This window comes from Geotrypetes seraphini, chromosome 14 (assembly GCF_902459505.1).
Source record: "Geotrypetes seraphini chromosome 14, aGeoSer1.1, whole genome shotgun sequence".
Classification (NCBI taxonomy): Eukaryota; Metazoa; Chordata; class Amphibia; order Gymnophiona; family Dermophiidae; genus Geotrypetes; species Geotrypetes seraphini.
In genome coordinates, this window is record NC_047097.1 from 22,211,474 (window position 1) to 22,234,483 (window position 23,010).

At 42.0% G+C, this 23,010-nt stretch overlaps 3 protein-coding genes across 14 annotated transcripts in view; 2 read left to right on the forward strand and 1 right to left on the reverse strand.

Moving 5' to 3' along the window:
• ATP8B4 (ATPase phospholipid transporting 8B4 (putative)) overlaps nt 1–6,919 on the forward strand; it is a 363,870-nt gene extending 356,951 nt beyond the window's left edge. For both annotated transcript variants that reach the window (XR_004536957.1, XR_004536958.1), the window contains exon 32: nt 6,798–6,919. The gene's annotated coding sequence lies outside the window, so the exon portion shown is untranslated. The remainder of the gene's footprint in view (nt 1–6,797) is intronic.
• On the reverse strand, nt 1,255–20,217 carry DTWD1 (DTW domain containing 1). 3 transcript variants are annotated; one of them, XM_033920267.1, is made up of 6 exons: nt 20,118–20,207; nt 13,942–13,988; nt 12,698–12,987; nt 11,163–11,306; nt 10,559–10,835; nt 1,255–3,802 (listed from the first exon to the last, which is right to left on the reverse strand). In XM_033920267.1, coding segments are annotated over exons 1-6 (990 nt in total). In that variant the 5' UTR covers nt 20,120–20,207; the 3' UTR covers nt 1,255–3,572. The 3 variants fall into 3 exon arrangements, with proteins under 3 accessions (XP_033776158.1, XP_033776159.1, XP_033776160.1); XM_033920268.1 differs by lacking the exon at nt 13,942–13,988 and having other exon boundaries at nt 1,256–3,802; nt 20,118–20,217; XM_033920269.1 differs by lacking the exons at nt 13,942–13,988; nt 20,118–20,207 and adding an exon at nt 15,261–15,285 and having other exon boundaries at nt 1,256–3,802.
• The window catches only part of FAM227B (family with sequence similarity 227 member B), a 413,569-nt gene continuing 397,449 nt past the window's right edge, over nt 6,891–23,010 (forward strand). For 7 of the 9 annotated variants that reach the window (XM_033920254.1, XM_033920252.1, XM_033920262.1 and 4 more), the window contains exon 1: nt 20,451–20,805. In XM_033920254.1, coding sequence (XP_033776145.1) covers nt 20,803–20,805 — 3 coding nt within the window. In that variant the 5' untranslated portion in view covers nt 20,451–20,802. Of the gene's footprint in view, nt 7,023–20,211; nt 20,318–20,450; nt 20,806–23,010 lie in introns of those variants that run through there. The other 2 variants (XM_033920259.1, XM_033920257.1) reach the window with 2 other exon arrangements.

Genomic DNA, 23,010 nt, shown 5'->3' on the forward strand with positions numbered 1-23,010 from the left:
TAGTAATTAGTCCATACCTGAAGCTGAAATTGGTCAGGATTATGCCGCTGATATTCCTCTTATCTCCTACTCCCCTTAAAAAGGAACTAAGCGCAAAAAGATGTACGACAACCTACTAGCAACACATGCAGCTAAATTGGACCCCTCCATCACCAACCTGCTGACAGCTTCAACTGACCTCAAAGCTTTTCGAAAAGAAATCAAAACCATATTATTCAAGAAATTCATCCTAATTTCCCAACCCCCACTCTTCTCCCCTCTCTCCCCCTCTTAGGATCCTCCCTTCAAAATGTTACTTAGACCTAATGCCTTTAACTGTATTCCTCTTCCTGAAAACGTCCAGCTATCGCTTTGATGTATTAGGCCCATCTTTTAATTGTATTCCTCTTCCTGGAAATGTCCAGTTATCTTTTTGATGTAATCCGCTTAGAACTGCAAGGTACAGGCGGAATAGAAGTCATTAATGTAATGTAATGTTATCTTGTGGTATAAATAAGCCACATACTCCACTTTTGATACCTTTTTGCTCAGCGGGTCATAGTGTATTCTTCTTCTCCAGCACTATCATTCAAAGGCATTAATTTTCTTTCTGTCTCATTTCCTTACTGTTCAGCTTTCACATCTATATGGCATTATTGTAAACACCATGACTAGAAGCTGAATCTTTTGTTTATGAAGATACATCTCTACACACAAAGATCTTGTCTAGGTCCTCCATAGCCATTCTGCCAACAGAGACATTGGCTTTCTTGACTGCTTATTTTATTATTTGATCTAAAAGGTTGAAGTTGTCTACTGTTTTAATTACTTCATCCACAACAAAATTATTGATTTTTGTCATCTTCATCCCAAGGTGCAGCTCATTTTGGAGGCAGTTCTATCAACTGATAGCTCCATTTAGGTATGCCAATTAGAGAATGGCACGGGAACAAATTTGTTCCTTGTCCCCACAGGAACTCAATTTCCCCATCCTGTCCCCATTCCTCTAAACTCTATTTTAACTGCACAAGCCTCAAACACTTATTATTTTAAAGTGCTTGAGGCTTGTGCAGATGAGGACGGAGCTTAGGCATTGGTGGAATGAGGCATTATGACATCACAATCTGAGCTCTAGAATGTTGCTACTTATGATTTTAAAGTGTTTGAGGCTTGAGCTGATGAGGACGGAGCTTAGGCATTGGTAGAATGAGGCATTATGACATCACAATCTGAGCTCTAGAATGTTGCTACTTAGGATTTTAAAGGCTTGTGCAGATGAGGACAGAGCTTGCAGGAATGGGGCAGGGACGGGAAAATGAGTTTCCGCGGGGATGGGGAAACATTTGCCCCCATGTCATTCTCTAGTGCCAATGCCAAGTACCAGAATAATGGCACAAGTTGTCATGGGTGTGCCTCAGTTTAGGTGCAACCATTTATGCCGTGCAAATGGCTAGTGTAAATGGGTGCTACATGTACCAAGTGCTGTGCATAATTGATAATCAGCGGCATAGTAAGGGTGAGGGGTGCCCCTCTCCCACCACACACACACACCCCCCTTTCCCATTCCCCGTACCCCCTTTGACATCTCTTCCTAGGTGCGGGTCCCAGAAGTGATGTCAGAAAGAGTGCAAAAAAAAGTACGGGGGGAAGGCAATGGGCACGCACGGCGAAAGGTGTGGGCAGGGAGCAAATGAGCAATTTTTTTTTTTTTTTTTTTGGGGGGGGAGAGGAGGAGGGGTGCTGCCATGCCCTTATGAAGACTGTGCCCGGGGCAGACTGCACCTTTACTACGCCACTGCTAATGTTCCACAAGTTGTGTTAAATGGAGACATGTACTGTATATGGCCTGCCCATGTTCCACCCCTATCTATGTTAGCCTTTAGCACTAATTTAACAAGCTTAATGTGGCCTAGTGTTTCCTGATTTACAGAGTCCAAGGCCTTGCTGTAGTCAATGAAACATATGTAGATATCCTTTTGACAAATTTTCATGTTTTCAAAGATCCCTCTCTCTCATCCATGACGTCGCCCTTTCTTGAATCCCACTTGAACTTCAGACCGTTCTTGTTTCAGGTAGATGGGATAAGAGCTCCCTTTTTCAGGATGGATATGAACACAGATCTTTTCTAGGCAGCTGACCATGAAGTTGTCTTCCAAATTTCCTGGTAGAACCACATCCACCTCCGAAACCAGCACGTGACATTGCAATTGAATGAGGTCTCTGCGCAGATTCTACTGTGCTGATGTGTCCTTCTGTACTGTGCACTGAAAATGGTCTGTGTTCTATGTAGAGCCTGCTGTACAGGAGTTCTCTGCACTAAAGGCTTCTGCACTGAGCTCACATTATGTAGTTTCCAAGCACAATCTGTCTACTTCACATATCTTGGTGCACTGTACTTTACTTTCCGGTATTTGAAATCTTTCAATGCCAACTTTTTCTATACTGCAGGTTGTTCAACCTTATGGGCTGACAAAGATTACTGTGTAACAGTTGATTCCTGCACCATGTCAGGATCTAGACTCTGCTTTTTTTCAGGAATATTTGTTTTTTAAAGAATGTCCGCTACTATATAGGGTGTCTCCTTTCAGGTGCATTACATGGAGGAATCACTCTCTGGAGAAGAGTGGTGTGTCCTAACTCTGTCTACTGGAGATGCCTAAGCTTGTAAGGAACCTCATCTCCTTTTCTTACCTCTTTTATGTACCTGAAGAGGAATATGCGTGTCTGATTATGACGAGTGAAGAATCTTGATCTTGTAGCTTCCGGATTGTCTTGCCAGTGAGCACAGTGTAGACTGTGGTCAAGTTCCAGAGAGCAGTAGCATTTCTGATGAGTGCTATCTTGCACCCTCGGCTCCATTATTTAAAGCTCCCTACCTCCCACCCCGTAAACAAAATAGTTTGCTAAGAAAAAAAATAATTTTATCTGTTATAGGGGGATGGATCCAAGAGGGAGGACAACTCTAAAACTGATGCAAACAATTTAGCAGCAAAGAGTTAAGAGATCCGAATGAGCCAAAAACGACATCTGTGCAATAACTCGGGCAAAATGAAGACTGAGGAGATCCATGAGGTAGCGGCTGCACAGGAAACCTTGTGCATGCTCAAAAAGATCTGGTTTTCTTTGAGAGGCATCTGTGTTGGTGCCATCAGATGATGTCACCCACGTGTGTGGCCAAGTCTTCTCGCTTCTCAAGGAGATTTAGTTTGGACCACTATGCATTTCCTGTGTTTGAAGAATCAAATTGGCCACTCCCCCCCCAAAAATGAGAGAAAAATGCAGGCAGTGTACTTGTTTTGTAGTTTATAGCACAGCTAAACTGCATTTTATTATGTTTTAGGACAGAAGATTCTATGTGGTAATGCTAATGCCTCTGCCATCCACAAAAAAATGTGATTAGTAAATCTGCATTAAGCACTTTGCTCTGTCTTTACAATGTCACTGTATGATAGCGAGGCCACTTTTAGGTTACTAAAGAACAACACAAAATTTTTACAGGTCTAAAATGCAGCGGAATACCCACACTTTGTCATTTTCACAAAACAAAATCAAACTGCTGAGTTTAATAATAAAAAAAAAATGGGCATCTTCCTTTAGATTTTACCAGCAGAATGTTTGGCAGCTTTTATCAGCTTATACATAAATGAAAAGAAGAAGAGCAGATTGTCATACTCTCCTTGGTAAGTCTCTCTTAATATCAGATTGTGGTAATCGACTAGAAAATAGTAAATAGCTTCGATTGTAGAAAGGTAAGTGTCAGGCTTTCCCTTCTGATGTCGCCAAAAACAAGTCTTCCTTTTTTTCAACTCAACTTGTACCAACCCTAAGAAGGGGGGAGGGGAAAGAGAGAAAATCATTTCAGTACTTCTTAGCATATTTTACACACTCACAACTATAAAAAGGGAAAGTATATTCTGTTTAAAAAATATTGTCTAGTACATCTATATAATCCCCTCAAGGTAGGCCCCTTATTGCATTGAGTAAGGTGGTCCTTAAGATTATGGTAAAAATTCAACCTGCTCCTTGTGACTCTGGGCAAGTCACTTAATCCCCATTGCCCCAGGTACGAGGGTCATTTTATAAATAATGCACACTATTTTTTTAAATGTACATGTTTTATTTATTTTTTTTCCAAGTATTTCTTTACAATCCTTCAATATTTATTTTATTTTTTTTGTACACCGCCATACCCAGGGAGTTCTAGGCGGTTCACAACAAATAGATGAATTACATACAGTGCGATTGAAAAAAGAAGAGCATAACAAGGCAATCGAAGGGTCAAACTAGTTTACATTGACAATTTAGGTGAGGGAAGGGCTAATATAGAGCACATACAGTATGTACTGTAAGAGAATACAATTGGATTTATGAGAAGGGGGAGCAAAAATCTTGGAAGGTTGGGGGGGAGGAGGGGGAAAAATTAGTCTCCCAGCTTTGCAATGACCAAGTCCCAACGTCCGGGAAGCTTCATTATTCCATCCAAGACGCTGTTTATGTTCAGTTGCCGAATGGCTTGGGTAACGGCAGAAGAAAGGTCTTCCAGAGATGCAAAACAATGTCCACGCATAGGTTGTTTCAACTTTGGAAAAAGATAGAAGTCTGCTGGACTCATGTCTGGACTGTAGGGAGCAGGAGGTAACACCTCCCAGCCGTATTCGCAGAGCTGAAATCACTGTTCAATGAGTGAAGAGCTCCATCTTCTCACGACCCAAAAAATTTTGACGACCTCAATTAAAAGTCAAACAAATGATGATTTTTGCTTATGATCATGATCACAGACAAAGTACCATGTGGAAGAAGTGTCACAGCACTGTATTATTGGATTTTGTGCAGAAAAATGCACAAAATCCGACCTCAGTTGCTCTTGGCTGGGCCACTCATTCTTCACGACAATGCTCGCCTGCACATAATGTCGTCATTGAAAAACTACGCAAATACAGCTCATGCTCCCTACAGTCCAGACATGAGTCCACCAGACTTCGACCTTTTTCCAAAGTTGAAACAACCTATGCCTGGACATCGTTTTGCATCCCTGGAAGAGCTTTCTTCTGCCGTTACCCGAGCCATTGGGCAACTGAACTGGATGGAATAATGAAGCTTCCCAGACGTTGGGACTCGGTCATTGCAAAGCAGGAAGACTATGGGCTCCTTTTACAAAGCTGCGTGCGCTAAATTGCCTGGCATTAGTTCTAGCTGGGTAGCGCGGGTTTAGCACACGCTAAAATTCTGCGTGCGCTAAAAACGCTATCGCAGCTTTGTAAAAGGAGCCCTATATTGAAGGATTGTAAAGAAATACTTTTTTAAGAAAAAATAAAACATGTAAGTTTAAAAAATAGTGTGCATTATTTATGAAATGACCTTTGTATATTAGATAGAGTGGGAGTCCACCAGGACAGATAGAGAAAAATGCTTGAGTACCTGAATAATTTGTAATCCGCATAGAATTTGTAGGATATGCGGAATATAAATTATATATATATATATATATTCTACCTCATTTAGATAAGATATGGTTAAAATCTGAAGTGATTTGGGACAAATTTAGGGGTCGTTCTTGGTCCTACAATATCCTCATAATACGGCTGGCTATTCATAACAATGTGGTGGTTTCTTGATGCAAACGGACAAGAAAAGGTTCAACAATTGCTGGTTAAAGATCCTGCAAACTGGAGAGATGAGGCAAACTATCAGTATTTAAAGCAGTCAGCATCATCCATGACAGTAGTCGACGACTCCGCTGAAAGAACAATTGCCTTAATGCTGCAGTATAATTCAAATCTCGCAAAGAATGAGCAGAAGCAGCTCTTCCTTCCACCTTGTTGCTCAGCACTGAAAGACCTATCCAACTTGCTCCAAAGCCATACTGAAGAATACTGTTGAGCATTTGCACGTAATAAACATTTTGTATTTACTGTGGAATAATGACATTAGTTACCAGTCATCACTGAACGTTGAACAATGCATAATACACTCCTCCCTCCATATATGTGGGGGGTTAGATGCAAAGAAATAACTTTAGGGCCAACTCTGATCCCACCCTGCCTCCCGGACCCCACCCTGCCTCCCGGACCCCTCCACAACTTACTTTTTAAAGCCTGGTGGTCTAGCGGTAAAGAAGGGGCAGCAGCGATCTTCCTACGCTCTTGCTCTGTGCAGAGCCACGAACATAAATGGCTGCTGCGAGTTCTCGCTAGTTTCATAGGAACTCACGGCAGCCATTTAGGTTCAAAGCTCTGCACAGGGCAGGAGCGTAGAAAGATCGCTCCTGCCCCGCTTCACTGCTAGATCACCAGGCTTTAAAAAGTAAGTTGTGGAGGGGTCTGGCACGCGGGCATGGGTTAGAGTCAGCTCTAAGTAAGTTGTGGAGGCTTTAAAAAGTAAGTTGTAGTGAAGTTTGGTAGAGGGATAAAACCCACAAATAATCAAAGTTGTGAGTGCCAAATTCATGAATATGGAGGGGGGAGTGTAAATTATTAGGCCAACCAGTCTATTTTAGCTGTAAGTAACACAGTATGTATTTTAACTTCTTTTCATGTACTCTTGCTCACAATTCATGTTTAGATGGAAAATTAATATAAATTCTAAACTTGCATTTTATGTATTAAATTAAAAATTGTTGAGTGACCTCTAAATGTTCATCAAAAGGCTTTTATGATTTAGCACAATTGACAGTGATCAGACAAAGACAAAAAATAGGTCGCAGAGGTCATGTCCCATGAACTTGATTTTTTTCTCTGGTGCGGAAGGGTTTGTGTGTATCACCAAAGTTTGAAGCTATGATGTTGGGAATTATAACTCCTGATCTCTGTTCCATCTAGACTAAGCAAGAGTCCTTCACATGTACTGTTGACAGTGGGAGGCGAGAACCGGTGGCGGTCATTCAGAGAGCAGCACGGGGCCAAGCAGGAAGAGCTCGGCCCTGTCAGGTGTGCCGCTGGCCGCGAAAAGGGAACGGGGACGGAGAGGCTCAGCACAGGGCAGGGCGCGGAAAGATCGCTCCTACCCCCGTACGCCGCTGGACCATCAGGGATTAAAAATGGCAGGTAAGTGTGCGCCGGGTGGTGGGAGGGTTATAAAAAAAAGTTAAGTCAGCCAGGATTCCTCCTGTCCCGGCCTACCGTATCGTCCAGGAGGGGGTCAGGTTGATGATAAGAATACAGGACGAGACCCCCATTTTTAGGCCATTTTTTTGGCCCCAAAATCTCATCCTATATTCGAGTATATACAATAAGCCTACTAACTGGTTGTAAATATTCAGCATTAGGAAGAGGTTGTCTCATTATTGACATTACAGAATGCCATATTCTTTTTATCTTCCTGTCATTTTTGTCTAAATGTTTATCTGCTATCCATTGCTTTGTACAACTTATTTTCTTGAAAAAGCAGGTCAATAAATTAAAAAAAAAAAAAGGGAAAATATTTGAAAAAACAGGCACTAGATGCATGAATTAAGCCCAATCAGTGTAAACTCAGAGTAAAATAGGTTCTTTCCAGTCTTTTTTTTCTCCTCCACACATCTGCATGTCCTCCAAAAATCTTTCCGAAGAGAATTTTGTGGTCTCAAACTCACATATTTCAACATTTGTTTGTTTTTTGTTTAAAAGCTATCATAACTAGCCTGGCCCCACAGATCAAGCCACAATGCTGTACACTGCAATGCGAAGTATCTGGGATGGTCTGGCTGTGTAACAAAGTTTTGCTTGGGCCTAGAGAGGAAGGGAAAACGGTCTAACAGAGCTACCACAGTAATGGTAGCAAAGGACTGTACTTTGGGAGCACCTGGGAAGAGGTGACCTTCCAACTATCAGGCTATCAACAGTACTCTGTTACACAAGCATGATATAGAGAATTGTGTATTAAAGATGAAAGGATAAAAAAGAAAAATATACACTTTATTTATTGAACATTTATTTTACATTCCTCTGATCCAGAGAATCATCAGGGGAATTATACCCAACATATATTTTAGTCATAGAGGAAAATAGCAGGCTCCCTCCTCCCACTAGGACCGCAAAAGGAGGACAGGACATGACATGTATGCATATAGTAGGTCTTTCCAGAAATGTGTAAGATATGGTGAATATAGTAAAAAGAACGAAAATAAATTATGAGTAACTAGAATTATCTGGGAAGATGAATGTAAATATAGATTACTTAGTTGTAACAGTTAACCCATTTAGGAGGGTGTAAATATAGCATACTTAGTTAGAATGGTTAACTGCAATATTGTGTAAACATAGCATACACATATAATAATGTAATGAGGCAAATGCAAACATGATACCCTAGCCAAGTGGTTGGGAGGCCGACAACCATCACAGTGAAATCCATCTGTAGTTAAAATCCATTACAGATGTCTTCGAAAACCGCTCTGAACTGACTCCCCAGTCATTAGTAGTGGTATAGAAGCTTCCAATAAAGATAAACCAGTCACACAAAACATCAAAGCACTTAAGTTCAGATTCTAGAAAAGATGCCTACAGATAGGCGCCTAGATAAGAACACCTAGTCAATCTAGGAACCTAACTTAATTTTTTTAATTGGCTAAACAGAGCTGATAATTGAAAGTGGCATTAAAAAAAACAATTAAAAATTATTTTTAAAAATTACATATGCCAGTAGGTGCCTACCAGCAAATACATATGGTAAAAACATAAGAATTGTCATATTGGGATAGACCAAAGGTCCATCAAGCCTAGCATCTTGTTTTCAACAGTGGCCAACCCAGGTCCCACGTACCTAGCTAGATCCCAGGTAATGAAACAGATTTTATACTTCTTATCCTAGGAATAAGCAATGGATTTCCCCCGGCCATCTCAATAATGGCCTATGGCCTTCTTTTTTAGGAAATTAGCCAAACCTTTTTAAAACCCTGCTAAGCTAACTGGTTTCACCACATTTTCCAGCAACAAATGCCAGAGTTTAAGTACACATTGTGTGAAGGAATATTTTATCCAGTCTGTTTTAAAACTACTACTTAGTAGCTTCATTGCATGCCCCCTAGTCCTAGTGTTTTTGGAAAAAGAGTGGAAAACTGGAACGCTTTTCCAGAGTCTGTCATAGGGGAAAACACCCTCCAGGGATTCAAGACGAAGTTAGACAAGTTCCTGCTGAACCACCTAGAATAAACGCTTGATCTATAAGGAGGAAAAAGGCATCAGAAGCCGCGAGGCTGTGAAAGAGAGAGCTGTCTATATACACAGACTAGCTCCCCTGCACACTTCTATCACTGGACACAAAAAAACCCTCCTTTTCTACAAGCATAAATTTTAAACACACCGATAAACAAAAAAAGTGTAGAAAAGTGCTTATCTTGGTGGAGTAGAACTGCAGTGGAGCTGCAGATGAACTTGTCGCAAGCACTGAATCTGTAATGACAGCGAGAAAAGACCGATCCCTGGTGGAACTCTGCAAATTTAAACAAAAGACCAGAGCATGCCTGGTCTTCAAACCCCTCTTTATTAATAGTAAATAAATTATATAAGCAAATAAACTAAATCAGTCATGCAAACATATAACTTTCTCCTCTGTGGTTGCTGTTACTCTGCAAATTTAATCACCTCACTCGTCATTCCAATTTGTAGATCATTTATAAATAAGTTAAATAGCACTGGTCTCAGCACAGATCTCTGTGCTACACCACCATGTACTCCACTCCATTGAGAAAATGGCCATTTAACCCTACCCTTTGTTTTCTGTCTGATAACCAATTCTTAATCCACATTTGAACATTGCCTCCTATCCTATGACTTTAATTTTCTCAGGAGCCTCTCATCAGGAACTCTGTCAAAAGCTTTCTGGAAATCTAGATAAATTACATCAACTGGCTAACCTTTATCCACATGTTTATTCATACCTTCAAAGAAGTCAAGCAAATTGGTAAGGCAAGACCTCCCTTGGCTGAACCCATTCTGACTCTGTCTCATTAAATCACGTTTGTCTATGTTTCCACAATTTTATTTTTTATAATTGTTTCCACTATGTTGCCTGGCACTGAGAAGAGGCTTACCGGTCTGTAATTCCCCGGAACTCCCCTGGAACCCGTTTTAAAAATTGGCGTGTAACATTGGTCACACTCCAATCTTCAGGTACTACAGACATTTTTAGCGACAGGTTACAGATCACTAACAACAGATCAGCAATTTCATGTTTGAGCTCTTTTAGTACCCTGGGATGTATACCATCTGGTCCAGGTGATTTATCACTCTTTAACTTGTTGATTTGGCTTAGTATGTCTTCCAGGTTCACTGAGATTTCTTTCAATTCCTCCACCTCATCACCCTTAAACCATTTCCAGTTCAGGAACATTTCTTACATCTTCTTCTGTAAAGACTGAAGCAAAGAATTCATTCTATCTCATCACTATAACCTTATCCTCCCTGAGCGCACCTTTTACTCCTTGAGAATGTCCCAAAACATAATTATAGTGAACCACAAGAGGGAAGAGAAATTATTGAAGCAATTCAGTGCTACTAACATAAGAATTACTCAGAGAGGCTAGTTGAAAAATGAACAAGCTCCAAGATATGACTAAGTATTCCCAAATACTGATTCAAACCCATGTCCCCATTTGCTTTACCTTGAAGTCGCTCATCAGAAATTATTTTGTTTGTTTGATTCCAGGTACTGTCAATGAATACTACTTTCCTCAGTAAAGTTTTCATTTTGACCTGCTCTATGTTTTCAATTGTGTTGGTCACTTTGTTTTCGTGTAATTTTTTTTCCTCTTGAGAAGTACACTTTTTGCGTTTGGCAGCCGGTTCCACAGCAAGATCATTTGGCTGGGTACATTTCAGAAGATAAAGAAGACAGTCTTCAACTGAAACTGAATTGGGACCTGGAAATACAAGTACTATCTAAAACAGAAGAAGCAAAAGATAAGATCAATGAGAATACGACATAATTGTAATAACATACCTAATCAATAAACAATCTCCATTTTATAAAGTACAGTGAACTTCCAAAAGCATGATTCAGAATGATTATTTAGCAATAGACAATCACCATGCTATCAGTTCACAAATAAATCATCCATAACTTACTGAATGATCTTTCTCAGGGGCAATTCTCCCAATGATGAGTTAGTTTTCTTTGTGGGACTAAATATGTTCAATTAATATGTTGGTCGACATGACATGAGTGTCATGATGCAACCATACACAGTACAAACCCAGTCTACTTACTTTATGCCTTTTGTCTTCGTACTCTGGAATGCAAGGGTATGTGTAAATAGTGACATCCTCAGGTGCTAAAAGTTTAGCATGTACAGCAGTACTTTTGCCATCGGTTTCATTAGGATGCTTGATGATATCAATTTTCAAGGGAAGCTACATGGAAGAGAGTTACAAATACAAATCTTAGATAATGATGGCAGGTTTATGAAATATCTACGTATATGTGATTTGACTTACATAAACAGAAATTTGGTTGTCATAACTCCCCGATTTATAAGATTTCATATAAAATCTAGCATCTAGTTTTTGGTATAGTTTGCAAGTCCTAATTATAACTAGAATTATTCCTTTTTATTCTGGTAAATATAATTGAGCAATGACGTATTTTGCAATAATCCAGTTATCACAAGAATTGTTACAGCTAAAACCTTGCAGACTGAAGCAAGAATCTCTACCCATTTTAGCCTAAAAATAGGAAAACATTCTTACTTGTTAAATTTGTAACAAGAACAATTATTTGTAAGTATTTCACATTTGATGAAACAAAAGATTAGGCTCTTACCTCGATAATCTTCTTTCTTGTAGATGTATCTAGTAGTTCTGAATGCTAAGGTTATGCATCTGAACCTGCAAGTTGCTTGCAGAATGCCGTCAATCATCTTTTGGGTTTTTTTTTTCTCTTTGGGTGGTGGGAGGGGATTGTGACCACTGGGGGAGTAAGGGGGGGGGGGGGGGTCATGCCTTAAATCCTACATTGGTCTTGTCAGTTTGGGCACCTTAGTAGAACTTAGATGCAACTCAAACAGGTCTAACTGCTGGCATCTAAGTTCCCTTTAAGAAAGCTTTGATTATGGCTGGGGTTTATCCAGGTTGAAGCCCGCCCAATTCCCACCCATAACACACCTCCCAACACGCCCCTTTGCTCTCTGGACGCACAGCAGATTAGAAGTGCTGCTGCACATTCAGAAAGTTGGTTTTGATTATCGGCACTTGGATGTCCTTGCTATTAGGACTTCCAAGTGCCAACTTGGGCTGGTTTTTGGACGTTTTAAAGTTTTGATTATGTGCTCTTTCGTCAATAAGCACTTTGATTTATTCAGTCTGTGTAAGCATAGGTAAAGTTTAAATTTAAAACACAAGGGGCCTAATTCTATAAACACCCCCTAATCACGGATGGCTAGCAACACTTTAGTTCTGCGTGCAACTTGTTTTTGTCAATTTAGGTTGCGTGCAGATATTGGTGCAGCACCAAGCAACACCTAAGTCGAGGCGTCTTCCAACTCCTAATGATGCCTACTTGAAAAGATGTGGTTGGGGATGGAAAATAGATATGGCTGACTTAGGTGTTGCCAGGTATTATAGTTAGGCATCAGTAAATTAGGCCAGGTAAACCCTGGTGCCTACTACAAGGATGTCTAAGAATGCCTAGGTGACGCTAGGTGTGATTCTATAAAGGTTGCCTAGCGGTTGATTGACACCAACGTGGAATGGCACCATTTATAGAATCAGACCCAAGATGTGAAAGCTATTTTCTTTTCTCTTACCTTCACAACTGGAATGTTTTTCATTGGAACGGTTTCCACTGGAATGTAACATGAATAACAATAAAACATCCTTGAACTGCTGCATTTTGGACACTTAGATCTCCCAATTTGTTGGGCTCTCTCCAGGACTTCCTGAGATGCCAGTTTCAGGTTCTGATACAGATCACTTTCTGCAGATGAGGTTGTTTGCAGCTGTGGGTTTTTCATGTTGCTTTGTATCTCCTGATGAAGAGCTTCTTTAACGTCTTTTAAACCGCGTGAATTTACAGACATTTTGTCAAACAATACACCTGTTTCATCAAGATAGTACCATGTTAGTAAATATTTGCATTTAAAATGCTGTTCTTCAATGACCTCCTGAACTTGAAAGAAAGAATACTCAGCCACAAGGGGTAGAAGCAGCAAATTTTTATTAAGGGCGTTGATATAGTCCATTTTTCAGCAAAAATGCCTGCTATATTTGCTAGAAGAGTGTATTTCACCCATGCAATGTTTTCTGTAATAAAACAGCAAACTGATATCTAAATTGAGTACTCGGATCACTTCACTGGACTCGCTAATGGCCTTTCGGAGAGCAACAAAGACCTTCCTTTTTGCCAAAGATACTCAATGAACTGATTCCTTGTAAACTGACCCCTTTGAAAGCTACTATCTTTAACCTCTCGTCCCTTTATAGTTAGGAAAATGTGCCCTTGTATGCTTCTATTGGTATTCTCTCTTCCTTTTTTAGTTCTTTTGCCTTCTATAGTCCCTGTCTTTAGCTTCATGTCCTTTTGTAACCTGTTCTGAGCTGTTGGGAGGACGGGATAGAAATCTGAATAAATAAATAATCCTAGGAAGCACTCAAATAGAATGGTATTGAATGAGCTAACACAGGCATTTTCATCCAAACACAGGCTGTGTTGGGGTCCTTAATACAATTTGCTTCTTCTACCATTTCTTGTGGTCAACTGCACTCTCTTTGGCACTTCCTGAAGTCCTGCCAGAGCAACTGAATTTAATCTCCTCCTGGAGATGGCAAATCTGTTCAGTTCCCTACATATGCTAAAAAATGTGTAATTAACTCAGGGTACCTGTCTTCATTTATCTATACACACACATATTGCTTTGACTTTTTTGGCTAAGCAAATTACTATTTCAAAATTAGACCACACACACCTCATTTCTCTATACCCAGTCGCCCTCAATTTTCTGTCTGCCTGATAAGCTTGTGCAGGATATTGCATTAGTCCGGTAGGACTTACCGTATTTTTTGCTCCTTAAGACGCACCTCACCATAAGATGCACCCACCTGTAGAGGAGGAAAAACCAAGAAAAAAAATGTTTGAACCAAATGGTGTGCCCTGTACTCTGTCCCCCCTCTGGTGGTCTAGTGGTAGGCCAGGACAGGGTACAGGGCACATCTAGAGGTGGGCATGTCTAATGGTAAACATGCGTAGTGGCAGCCAGCCCACTTCAAACCAGCCCGCCCCCATACCTTTTTAAATCATCCCCCTGTACTTTTAAATCATCCATCCCCAGTACTTTTAGATTATCCCCCTCCTTAGATCAAGCATCCCCCCCGGTACTTTTAAATCATCCCCCGTACCTGGTGGTCCAGCATGTATCCCTCCCTCGCTAGTGGCACACAGGTCAGGAGGGCAGACGTCAGCAGCAAGCTTTCCGCACTCCCGCTTGGGCCCCCGCTCTTTTCTAAATAGCTTTGTCAGTTCTCGCGAGTCCCTTGAGAACTGATTAAGCCATTTAGAAAACAGCGTGGGCGCAAGCGGGAGCGCGGAAAGCTTGCTGCTGACATCCACACTCCTGACCTATGTGCCGCTAGCGAAGTAAGGACACCCGCTGGATCACCAGGGACTGCAGCAATGACGATGGAGGAGGAGACAGCAGAGGGCGAAGGTGCAGCTACGGTGGCAGCAGCGACGACAGCGGGCGGGTAGGTGGTTGGGTGGGTGTTTTAAACGTATGGCGGCATGGAGTTTTAAAATGGTGCGGCTACGGCGGGAGGGGGGATTCAAAATTGTAACTTCACTTCATAAGACACATCGAGATTTCCACCCACTTTTGGGTGGAAAAAAAGTGCATCTTATGGAGCAAAAAATACGGTATAGTAGATAACAGCAGTATGGTCCACCCAGTCTACTCAACAAGATAAACGCATAAGGTATGATGTGGTACTAAATATGGATACTTGGTTTGTCCTTGTCATTTTCAGGACATGGATTTTAGAGGTCTGCCCACTGGCTTTGCTTCTCAATTACTAGCATTGCTATCTAATCACTGGCAAGCTTGTTTGGATCCATGCCTTCCACACAGGATTCCTTCATGTTTATCCCAAGCATTTTTTAATTCCATCTCAGTTTTCATTTCCACAAGCTCCCTCGGGAGGGCATTCTAGGCATCTACCACCCTCTCCATGAAAAAGTACTTCCAGACGTTATTCTTGAGTCAGCTCCCTACAATCTAAATTTGTGTCCTCTAGTTTTTACCACCTTTTCTCCTTTGGAACAGGTTTGTTTATATATTAATACCTCTAAAATATCTGAATGTCTTTATCATATCACACCTGTTTCTCCTTTCCTGGGTGTCCATCTTCAGGTCATCGAGTCTCTCCTCGTACTTCTTGTAACACAAATCCCCTACCATTTTTATCGTCCTTCTCTGAACTGCTTCAAGTATTTTTATGTCCTTAGTAAGATATGACCTCCAAACCTGAACACAATACTCCAAGTGGGGCCTCACCAACAACTTGTATTTGTGCTGGTTATACCCCTCTCTATGTAGCCCAGCATCCTTCTGGCCATGGCCACTGCCTTGTCACATTGTTTCATTACGTTGAGATCCTCAGACACCATCACTCCAAGATCCGCCTCCTGAGCTGTGTTTATCAATCTCTTACCTCCTATCTTGTACATCTTCTTTGGAAGTCTGCATCGCAAGTGCATCAATCTGAACTTCTTCAAATTAAATTTTAAGTGCCATTCCTTTAACCTTTCTTCTAATTTTGGGAGACCTGTGCTGAAAGGTCCTGCACTTCCTTTCCATTTTAGCTCCCTGTAATGAATTCTGGCTGCCTAACTGCAATGCCTAAGTAAGAGAAATGCAGAGGAAGGAAAAAGGGGAGATGGTGGACTACTGCAGCAATGGGGACAGAGGAAGGTAATGGAATAAAACAAAGAGGGGGGGGGGGAGAAGAATAGAGGGGGCTTTCTGAAGTGGGAGGAAGAGAGGGGCGGAGAGATGTTGGACTACACAGGGGATTGGAATAAGAGACAAGGAGATGCTGAATCATGGGGATGAACTGGGACACCAAATCAATAAATTACAATGCTGACTATCTGAACTCAAAGACTGGATGACTATCAACAAGCTACAATTAAATGTATCCAAAATTGAACTGCTATGGTTCCACAAGAGTACTTGAATAAATTCATGAAAACCGTTCAGAGCTCCCCTTAATTTAAATGATACACTTACCCTTGACCCCCCCCCCCTCCTTCTCTTGGGATAATACTACCCTTATAACCAAAGACCAAGTCCACAGCCTTGGAGTTATAGACTACGACCTGTTGCTTACGAGCCCTGTCTCCCAGGTAGTATCAACATCTTTCTATTACCTATGCCAATTACAAAAAATATTAATGTACTTCTCTGAAACAGAATTTGCACAACTTCTTTAGGCCTATGTCCTTTCCCGCATGGATTATTGCAATTCACTGTTCAAAGGGCTGTCTTTTAAGAATCAACGACTGCAATGAGTACAAAATGCAGCAGTTCGCCTACTCAAAAATCTGAATATCCAAAACCCCAATACTCCAGCACTTGCCACTGCACACTGGCTGCCCTTCAAAACCACAGTATCTACAAAACCCTTGACACTAGCCTTCAAATTATTTGATAATATGGTCCCAGTCTACATATCAAAAAACTATCAACTTATATCCCCAACTGGCCACTAAAATCACAAGGCAAAAAGAGACTTACTACTCCGCCAGCATGATCCCTTCAGCTAGAAAATGCCCATAAGCGAGTCTCCTTCCACTTCTTACCCAGATTATGGAATGGAATCCCACCTTCCATCAGATCCCTGGGAGGACTACTTAATTTTAGGAGAGCAGTAAAAACACATCTTTTTATCTAGTACAGACCATGAGGAATGCCCTAACCCTTAACCAGTTCCATGTAAGCTCTCCTTTTACAGCATCCTAAGTTCACTTATGATTTGTGAGAAACTGCTAATCCTGTCTTTCTACTGTGAATAGCCCTACCTCCTATGTTAGATTTGGGAATAATTGTTCAAACTGTCTTGCTACTGTAATTTGTCCAACCACCATTATTAGATCTGCTCCCTATGTTAAATTTAGGTGTAATTGTTTTGACTGTCTTGCTAATAGAAATCAACCAATCAACTAAGTTAAATCTGTCTGTTAATGTGTGGGAATTATCCCACCACTGCAAGGTACTTTAGATAGAGTTTTATGGAAAAATGCTGGTGTACCTGAATGTAAACCACTTAGGTTATAAGAGGTATATAAATACTTTAAATAAATGTCTACCATTACTATTAGTATCTTCTCACTTATCTCTATTACAAGTATTTCACTAACTTTCTTTTGCTAACCTATATTATGTAAGTTAACCTGTTCTGGGTTCTTAAGGAAGGATGGACTAAAAAGTGATTAAATAAATAAATAAGGTGTTGGACTACATGGGGGGGGGGGGGAAGGAGGGGTTATGGAGAAACTACTACAGTAAACTCTCAGTTATACGCTACCCATGTGGATTGGTAGATACCGGATAACTGTTGTTTCTGGTTGTTTGAGAGTTACTGTACAAATAGTTTTGTCTCCCTTCCCACCTCACTTGTAGGTACAGCATGTTTTCTTCTTTCTGGTCACCTTCTCTCCCCACTTATGGGTCAGCATCCATCCATCTCCCTTCCCCTGCCAGACACTCCCCTCCCACACACTTCTAGTCCACCTTCTGCCATCTGCCTTCCTTCCACATGGGTCTGGCCTCCTGGACCCCCCTCCCCCCTCACTTACCAAAGCAGCACTTAAAAACAGACTGCTCGCAGCCAGCCCTGGCAGGGCCTTTCCTCTGCCGCATCAAAAGTGACGCTTCAGAGCAAAGGCCTTGCCGGGACTGGTCACAAACAGCCTATTGCAGCTTTGGTGAAGGAAGGCTGGGATAGGGTTTCATGGCTCAGGATTGCTGCTGCTTCTTCGGGGCTGAAATGAGGGAGGAGGGTTCATGGCTCAGGACCACTGCCACTTCTTCAGGGCTGGAAGGAGGAGGGTTTGTAGTTCAGGACTGCTGCTGCTGCTTTGAGGCTGGAGGGAGTGGGGGGGGGGGAGGGTGTCACGATTCAGGACTGCTGCTGCTTTGGGGTTGGAAGGGGGGGGTTCACAGATCAAGACCACTACTGTTGCTGCTTTGGAAAAATGTATATACAGTATATATATATATATATATATATATATTTTTTTTTTTTTTTTGCTGGTTGGGTGAGAGTGCCAGGGTAGAGTTGCTTGAGTACTGGCTAATCAGGATTCTACTTTATTTCTATATTGCAGCCATAGGTATGAAGCTCGGTACATTACACTAAGTAGAATGTGGGACAGAGAAAATGGGGAGGAAGAGCACAAGAAGAGATGCTAGATTGGGAGGGAAGGTAAAGAAGGAAGATGCCAGACTGGAGTGAGGTTGGGTGGAAGGAGTGAGTGCAGAGAGAAGATGCTTACAAATAAATACCCTAAATGCACTGTGGGAAAAATCTCACATAATAGCCAAACTGGGTCCATCTAGCCCAGTGGTCTCAAACTCAAACCGTTTGCAGGGCCACATTTTGGATGTGTAGGTACTTGGAGGGCCTCAGAAAAAAATTGTTAATGTCTTATTAAAGAAATGACAATTTTGCATGAGGTAAAACTTTTTATAAATATTTTATTTTGGCTAAGTCTTAATAATCATATTGTAATTTATAGCTAAAGAGACATATGATAAGAAACTGTTTTATTTTACTTTTGTGATTATGATAAACATACTGAGGGCCTCAAACTAGTACCTGGTGGGACGCGAGTTTGAGACCACCGATCTAGTCCAACTGTGGCTAATCCACAGGTTCATCTTGCTGTTTAGGATGGACCAATCACAGAATTTTGGGGCATGTGCTTGGTTTGCCTGTGCAAAGTTTCCTAATTCCTGACTACAGGACAGGTCACATCTCTCCTGGACTACAGTTCAAGGAGCCTACAACAGCACTATTTTCCCCTCCTTCACTTTCTTTTTTGGTGGTTTCATTGCTGCTGCATCTCTAATTTACTGTTTCTTCCAGACTGCTGAACTGTTTTAGACTTTAGAATCATCTTGCTTTTCACAAATATTTAAAAAAAAAAAAAAAAACGGGTGCATGAACCCAACACTATAATTTAGCATACTGCTGCTGAGTTAAACAGGAAATAAGGATCATATATAGCAGGGGTCCCCACAGTCCCTCCTTGAGGGCCGAATCCAGTCAGGTTTTCAGGATTTCCCCAATGAATATGCATTGAAAGCAGTGCATGCACACAGATCTCATGCATATTCATTGGGGAAATCTTGAAAACCCGACTGGATTCGGCCCTCAAGGAGGGACTTTGGGGACCCCTGATATACAGTAATCTGCGAGATCGTTTTGCTTGGCATGAAGATCAAGTTTTAAGCACGACCAGGAAACAATGAAATATGTTCATTCTTGGTTTTCATGTGACAAGTGATATAGGCAACCTGTAAATCAGGGGTCTCAAAGTCCCTCCTTGAGGGCTGCAATCCAGTCGGGTTTTCAGGATTTCCCCAATGAATATGCATGAGATCTATGTGCATGCACTGCTTTCAATGCATATTCATTGGGGAAATCCTGAAAACCCGACTGGATTGCGGCCCTCAAGGAGGGACTTTGAGATCCCTGCATATTATTCGGACTATATATATATATATATATATATAATATATATATATTTTAATAGCATTAACACAGAATTGAACTGATGCTTGAAGGTGAAAATTTAACGAGATGAAAAAACGGCGTTAATGTTTTTGAAGCACCATCTGCTACACAGCGCAATAACACCCGACATAATGAAATAGTCATTGATACGATACCAAATATAAAGCTAATGCAACAGACCAATATAATAACATCACCCCAAGGTGGGCACAGGAATAGTGAGTATCCATTCCCCATTTTGTTACCCAGCACCTCGCGCCTTTTTTTTTTTTTTTTTTAGCACGGCTACAACCACCCTCTGTCCCGACTAGGGCCTTTCCAGGCGCAGGACAGACTGACAAGCAGTCATAACTACCCCCCGACAACGCAAACAGAACCACGGGCGCCTTCGAGAAGCGCTTAAACTAGGGCCAGGGCCGCATACACGTCACTTACATGCTCTCTTCCTGCGCTTCGGCAGCAGTGACGCGCGCTGCAGCTGGACCGCCCACTGCGCGCGTGATTGGCCGAGCAATTGCGTGTGAACTGGAGTTAGTCAAATTCTGTTCGGGGGAGACTGACGCGCGAGGCTGACGTGGCCGGGGGCGGAGCCAGAGGAAGAAGGCAGGGGGAAAAGTGACCGTTAGTGAGAACAGGCGAGTAGTTCGGCCCTGGAGGGTCTCTCAGACTGAAATAAACTGCTTTAGTACAAAATTTTTTTTTCTATAATTACATTCCATGTAGGAAAAAAAAAAAATACGGTATATTAATCATGGGAAGTAACCCGGAGTGAACACGGATACCCTGCACAGGGAATTAATGATGTGCAGTGAACTGTAAATTTTTAGCACAGGTCTTTATTTCTAGTTAGCACTGAATCTTTACTTCATCCCTAGAAGTAAAATAAAGTTTCAGTGCCGAAGTTAATATAGCAGCCCTGCATAAAACTAAAGACAGACCAACCCTTACTACTGGAAGCAACCCCAGGCCACAAATGCTTCCCTAACCAGACCATTCATGACTGACCAATGTTTTCAGCTTTTCCAAGTGTGATGTTTCTAGAAGCCAAACCAAAGAGGCACATGTGTTGTGGGCCAACAATTGGTCTGCCCTGTTTGGAAAGGCATTCATCCAGCAAACCATGGTTAGTGCAAGCAACTTTGTAAAAGAAAGAAAACGCAAACAACTTTCTGTTACGTGGTTAGTGCAAGCAACTAAGTTTGTAAAAGAAAGAAAACACAAACAACTTTAAGTTAAATATTTTTTTTTTATCCCAGGACAAGCAGGCAGCATATTCTCAACAGGTGGGTGACGTCATCCACGGAGCCCCACAGCAGACAGCCTCACAAGCAAACTTGCTTGAAGATCTTATAAGACCTAACGTTTTCTGCGGAGCCAAGAAGCCCTGTTTTCTCCAGCTCTGCAGTTTTTTCGTTGCCTTCTCGCACCACGGGCTTTTGTTATTTTCTATTCATTCCTAGTGAAGTCGCTTTGTGGTGCGTCTTATAAGTAAAAAAACCCCAAAAACTTTTTTCCGCAATTACCTCTTTACAGTTTATTTTAATCATTGCCTCAAATGCCTAAGTTCTTTCCTGCCCTTGAGGACTAATGCCTTCCAGAGTTCAAACAGATTCTCCAAGCTCTGTCACTCTGTTCATGCTGCAAGCCACGTATGATGTCTTTGAGATGTCATCTAGGGTTACAGCTTTTGCTGTGGCTATGAGACGCCTGGCTTGGCTACGCGTTGTTGACATGGATTCCAATTTGCAGGACTGTCTGGCAAATTTGCCTTGCCAAGGAAATGAACTTTTTGATGATTCCATAGGGGCTGCTACCAAGCGTCTTTCTGAACATGAGTGCTCCTTTGCCTCCCTGGTTCGGCCAAAGGCTAAGACTGCCTGCTAGACTCCGCCTCCTCCATGTCGTTACCCTTAGAAAATGACTCCAGCTTTCTCCAGGCCTCTGTCTCACTGGCAGCAGCAGCATCAACAAAAGCCTCAGACCCCTGCTGCGTCTAAACCAGCAGTCTTTTTGACAATCTAAGTCTGAGCATACCGACCAACTCCATTCATCCGACTTCTTTCCTGCCCATAGGAGGTCGGCTCCATCACTTTTACCATTAGTGGGAGCAGATTACATCAGACCTCTGGGTTCTCACCATCATCAGGGAGGGGTACTCAGTTCGATTTCTTCAAGTGCCACAAGATCTCCCCCCAAGAGAGTTTTCTTCCAATCCGTCACAACTTCCCTTTCTTCTTCAGGAAGCTCAGACTCTTCACCTTTGAGCTGTTGAGGAGGTTCCCTTGACCCAACGGGACACGGGGTTTTATTCCCGTTATTTTCTGGTTCCCAAGAAGACGGGGGATTTGCGACCTATTCTGGACCTCAGAGCTCTCAACAAATTTCTAGTCAAAGAGAAGTTTTGGATGCTCTTGTCTTCCCATATTGTATCAAGGGGATTGGTTATGCTCTCTAGATCTCAAAGAGACTTGCACTCATATTCCAATTCATCCAGCCTCTCGCAAATTCTTGAGATTTCGGGTGGGGAATCTAAACCAAGTGGATGGCTGTTTGCATCTCTTTCCGCTCAGGCTGGTTTCCCTTTGCAGGGTCGAGTCACGGGCCACAGAGTTCGAGCAATGGCGGCGTCTGTAGCTTTCCTCAGATCAACTCCTATTGAGGAAATCTGCAAGGCTGCCATTTGATCCTCGGTTCATACATTCACCTCTCATTATTGTCTGGATACTTTCTCCAGAAGGGACGGCCATTTTGGCCAGTCAGTTTACAACTTTTGTTTTCCTAAATTGCCAACACTCCCACCATCCCATTCTGGTTAGCTTGGAGGTCACCCACCTGTTGAGAATATGCTGCTTGCTTGTCCTAGGATAAAGCACAGTTACTTACCGTAACAGTTGTTATCCAGGGACAGCAGGCAGATATTCTCACAACCCACCCACTTCCCCTGGTTGGCTTCTTAGTTAGCTATCTGAACTGAGGACGCGTGCCCTAACTCGGGCGGGAAGGCACTCGCGCATGCGCGGTGCAGCACTCATAAGCTCTTAAAAGATCGTCAAGCAAGTCTGCTTGTGAGGCTATCCTCTGCGGGGCTCCGTGGATGACGTCACCCACCTGTTGAGAATATCTGCCTGCTGTCCCTGGATAACAAATGTTATGGTAAGTAACTGCTTTTCTGTTGCAAAGACATAGGATTCTGTACTGAAGCAGTTATCCTGTAGTCATGAACTTTGCAGAAGGGTGTTGCTTATATCTTTCAACTTCTTCTCTTCACCAGGGGAGAATAGCTCCCTGTTCAGTTTTTCCTTCTGCAAGCGAACTGAGAAGGTGTATT